Consider the following 5285-nt stretch of genomic DNA (forward strand, 5'->3'; position numbering starts at 1 on the left):
GTGGAGACAATCCTGACATTGGGCTGTAACACCTTTAGATTTCCTTGGGTAGATTTTGCTATGTTGGAAGGTTTGCCAATCTGGCATTGTCTAAAAAAGGCTTTATGGGGAAGGACAACGTTTTATCTGATATTCAAAAGCCTAGACAGGACAGGTGCAGACCATCCTTGTGAAAGCAATGTGGTTTGTTAACCATGCCCTTCCATGTTGACAAAAAATGTATTCCGCACCAAAAACTAAGGCAATTATTAAAATGCAATTATTAAAGTCAGTCATCTTCTGATTGTATTGTGGCATCATTGTTGAAGGCAGAATAGTGTTCAATGCTAGGCACATATCAGGCTGTGACACACATCCTTAGAGCTCCATAATGTCTCTGCTCATAAAGTCCTGTGAGGTATGTGTCTGGTCGTTTACAACTATACGGAGTATGACTGAATTATACTGGTACCTGTGGTCCTGTAACTTGACTGCATCCGTAGCTTGGGGGACCTGACCCCTGATAGGCGACTGACTGTTATTTCCTCCTTCCTCAGCCTGTCAATATGTCATGTAATGAAGTCCCCATGACGAGAGTCCTTGGTAGCATAATGATTTTCCTTATAGGCCTCAGTATTGTAGATGAAGTAGCACGCAATTTTTGTAAACCGTATCAGCAATCATTTAAGCAGCTGCAGTCATGATTGTGGCTACTTAAATGACAGTCAATATACGTGTGCCAGGATCATAGAAAATTTTTAGACTAGCTCTTTGCTACATAGGTTCATAGGTTGGTACTAGGCTATCGGCCCTAGGGCCTATACAAGCCTAGCCATAACAATTCCCTGGCTATTTCTTCCCACAGTATTTACTTCCCTGGACGCCTGTCTAGCAGGGTGACTGACATGATCCCTGGAGTGAATTTCCTATCTCCCATTCAATCATCAAGGTTCTTTTTGAAGAGGGCCAAAGAGGCACTCTGCTTGGCATGTATGGGTAGTCTGTTCCAGAGTCTGGGGAGTTTCTGAGTCAGGAACCTATGCCTCCAGCATGTTTTGTTTATTGTGATGACAAAGTTTAGATCCCTGGAGCATGTGTCTCTGAGAGATTGGGATTTCTTTAATTGTAGCATGCCCAACAGCTCTGGGTTTGACATGGCCTTGTATGTTAAGCAGAGATCGTCTCTGAATAGACGATATGTGACAGAGTATAGGTGGAGTTTTTTTAGACAGTCCGCATAGGGCATCTGCTTTAGGCCTGTGATTCTTTTAGTGAGGTATTTCTGCGGCCTTTCCAGTTGTTACAGATGTCTTGAGAGGTACATATCAAATGGGGCATTGTATTCTATAATGGGTCTAATGAGGAATGAGTACAGTGGGACAATGACCTCCTTTTTTCTGGATGAAAAGCCCTTAGTGATGAGGTGTGCCACATAGAAGGATTTCCTGACTGTTGTGGGGATGTGGTTATTGAAGGTGAGACCACCTGTGTCCCTAAGTTTCTTATCACACTTTCGGTTTTTAGTGTACTGACACCTATATGGTAATTCACGGTTGAGATGCCAAAGAAGAGCGGTCCCAGGACTGAACCCTGAGGTACTCCACTTGTCACTTGGCTGGAGCTGGATTTGGAGTCAGCTACTTTTACAGTGTGGGTTCTGTCAGTAAGCCAGTTGGCAACCCATCAAGTGACATAGGGATTAATGCCCAGCTTAGTAAGTTTATCTATGATTCCAGAGTGGGGGATGGTGTTGAACGCCTTGGCAAGATCCAGATAGGCTGTGTGGACCACCTTACCCTTGTCCACAGCTCTGGAGACCGATTCAAAGAAGTCAGTCAGGTTCAGGAGAGAAGATTGGCCCTTCATGAACCCAAACTGCATGGGGTCCAGTGTTTGAAGGTTGCCAATGTCTTTGTTTCTAAGTTCCATGATGATACGTTCCATGGCCTTTCTGATCAGGCTCATCAGATTGATGGGGCGGTAGTTCCTGGGATCCAAGGTGGATCCACCCTTGTGGAGTGGGATGACTGTAGCTGTGTGCCACTCAGTAGGCACAAAGCCTGAGGTGAGGCTATGATTAAACATGACAGGTGAGGTGCCACTTCATTTTGTAGTTCATGTAGTACACAGCCTGGGATGTCGTCTGGTCCCATGGATGCTGTATTCGTAGCTTTGGAGAGTGCATTTATTTACCTGTGTGGCCGTTATTACCAGAATTTGGCAATCTTTTGAGATTGGGATGGGCACTTTAGGGGGTGAGAGGGGGGTGAAGTTTGCACTGAATAGATCTGCCAGGATATTGGCAATATCCTTGGGATCAGTATATTTAATGCCATTCTGTTGCCATTCAGTTTAGCAAAGTTGTTTGATACAATTTAACTAAGAGCTATTATTTATGTACATAGTAGCACTTTGCTTAGCCTGAAGAACTATTTGTTTTTGTTTTTATTTGATTGTTTATTTTTGATAGTCAGTGAACTGTAGCAAGGAGCTTCTATAGCTGTTTGGCATAGTTTAAAAGATACTGATACAATTGGGGGGTGACGAGTAAATCAACTAACTTTGCAACAATGCTGTGAATGATTTGTCAGATTCGTATGTACTTTATTATTTTTATACCTGCATGTGAGACAGCATGTGTTCTAACAATGTGAGATGCTTAAGAAATGAGTAATAATTTAGGCATGCATGCATTAGCCCAGATATTGTGAATACTGAATGTGCACTACTAATTAAACCATATGTAGTAAATATGTTGTTAATCAGTAGATTGCTGCTATCACATATAAGGACTCTTGTTTTCTTTCAATTTACAGAAATGCGTGATAGGAATGCTCCTAGCACTACTATTGCAGGACCTGAGGTACAGTAAATATACAGATTATCAAACTGATACGGCATTATAAAGTTGCAGTTTTCATGTTGAATTACCCTTTCCTTTACTGCCACATTTTTCATCATGAATTACGCACTCAGTCCATACCTCTCAACTGAACACATTTTTGGTCCATTTTTCATAAAATTGTGTTTTTGTGGCAAATCACTGGCAAATTATTAAAGATAGAGTCAGAAAAAAAAAATTACAGACATTTGCATTTCAGACTTCCTACCCTTTGGAAAATACATACTAACGCAAAGTCTGTTATTTTATCAACTAAGTTTGTAAGAGCAATATTTAAAAATTGTCCCTGTTTTTGGGCCTTTGTTCCCCCATAATTTATAGCTTTGTCCAGATGTCTTGCTCTAAGAGATTGAGAGGTATGCCACTAAATCTCTCTCTCTCTCTCTCTCTGATTCACCCAGTTAAAATGTATGCTGCTTAGTGTGATATTTGAGCAATGCTCACTTTATGCTTGGCATGTCTATCTTGATTACGGATCTTTCCCTTTCATTTCCTAGTTTACTAAATGTGAGGTTTTTTTTTAAGTGTACTACTTTGAGCACTCTAGGTGCCTCTTGCAGTTACTATATAATATGAAGAACACAGAATAAAACTACTAACTGATAAAAAACTTAATGACACACAAAAACTAACCCATTTTATTTTGTTATAGCAAACCATTACTTTTTCCATAGCTGGTACATTCTTTCACAGCTTCTGCATGTATTGTAGCACCATTATAGTGTTGCTTTTGCTACTCATTCTAATAGACTTCTAAATGCATCTCCATCCTCTCTGTAAAGAAGCACTTTCTATAATTGCCTGAGACTTCTTCTTCTTCTGACTTCATTTTCTAATGTTCTCATGGTTGTTTATCATTTTCTAAAAATGGATCTTTGTGTTCTGAAATTTATACTCGTGAACTGTTTTATAAATTCTGCATCAGTCTTGCTTCTCTCTCTCTCTCTCTGTTCTGCTTCCATCATTATCTCCTTCTGCCTTTGTCTTGTGTCTTCATTTCTTAAGTCCCTGTAAACCGATATCTCTGTTTATATAGCTGTTGGTGTTTTCATTGGCTTGTTTAATAGCAATCTGAAAAATCTCCCTGCTGTCTCTGCTCTTCCACATAATGTTCCTGAGAAATAAAAATGACCTTTGCAGTTCTAACTCACTGACTTTCTGTAACCATCATGTTGTGCAGATACTGTCCTCTTGTCTTCCCTGTAATAAGTCAGTATCTCCTGCTGCAGGGATATATTTGAGCCTTTAAAAGACATCATCCCCATATCCCTTTTCTGCTGACAGAATGTTTTTCTCCCACCACATGATATTTATACACTTAATTATTCATAAAAATATATAGTTATCATTATATTAATGAGTACAGGCAAAACAGAGATTAATGATGGTCTTGTTTGTCTAAAATTTGTTAACCAGGTAGTCCTGCTGAACCGCTGGCACATTTTCATGAGAAACTCTGCAAGATAAAATCTCTGCACAGAATATGTCTAAACGTAAATAACTCTGGGTAGTTTATAATGTTTATTCAAGTACATATTTTAGTTTTACATAATGATGAGTACAGAAAGACAGCATTCTGCCATGAGCTAGCTAGGAGGAAAGAAATGAAATTCCAAAGAAGCTACCTATTCTAAGGGCTTTTTTTATTGCTCACAATGATCAATTTATTTGCATGTATTTCTTTTAACAGACAGAACACTGATATATTTTGTTTGCCTTCAGGATCAAAACAAGGAAGTTGTGTACACCACAGTTGCACTAAATCCAGTACCAAGTTCATCAAAGCCACAGATTAATGAGACATCTGAGTACGCAACAATAAAATGTACTCCTGGAGACCCTACGTCTACTCCATGATGGTCAGTGATGGATGTGTGATGTCTTAACAAAAAGAGACTTATAAGATCATTTAGGAAGGCAATGTTGTAAAGCCAAGAAAAAAAAAACTTTTGTTAATTAGTCCAAATGTTGCATTTGTTTGTATTAAAGCATTGGTGTGAAACCACATGTAACTAATTACTTTTACAAACCCTTTGGTACAATTTTTTTGACAAAGTCTGAACTGGAATATTTTATAATAGTATTATTGTTTTTGTACACACAGAAGCACTATACCACAAAATTGCCCATGTTTACCAATGCATCCTCTTCTGTCCAAAATAAATAATTATCCTCCATTGGGAGTATATACTGGCTCAGAATGTCATCATTTGCTTTAATTTATAAGCACATACCAGTCTTCCTGTCAACAAATTCCATAATGAGTACAAAGACAGTTTACAGACAGTCCATTTATATGATCATTGTTACACATTTCATTTTTCTTTTCACTAAGATGCATGTCTTTTAGATGATGTTGCTTAAAAATAATGATTTTTAGACTATCTAGAATGAAAATAACAGT

At 38.6% G+C, this 5285-nt stretch overlaps 1 protein-coding gene across 2 annotated transcripts in view; it reads left to right on the top strand.

Annotated features, from left to right (window-relative positions):
- LOC122809295 overlaps nt 1–5076 on the top strand; it is a 328407-nt gene extending 323331 nt beyond the window's left edge. For both annotated transcript variants that reach the window (XM_044080678.1, XM_044080677.1), the window contains 2 exons: nt 2796–2842; nt 4604–5076. In XM_044080678.1, the coding sequence (XP_043936613.1) occupies nt 2796–2842; nt 4604–4738 (182 nt within the window). In that variant the 3' untranslated portion in view covers nt 4739–5076. The remainder of the gene's footprint in view (nt 1–2795; nt 2843–4603) is intronic.
- Nucleotides 5077–5285: the final 209 nt, after the last annotated feature.

Source organism: Protopterus annectens, chromosome 8.part0, assembly GCF_019279795.1.
Source record: "Protopterus annectens isolate FY-2018-M chromosome 8.part0, PAN1.0, whole genome shotgun sequence".
Lineage (NCBI taxonomy): Eukaryota > Metazoa > Chordata > Ceratodontiformes > Protopteridae > Protopterus > Protopterus annectens.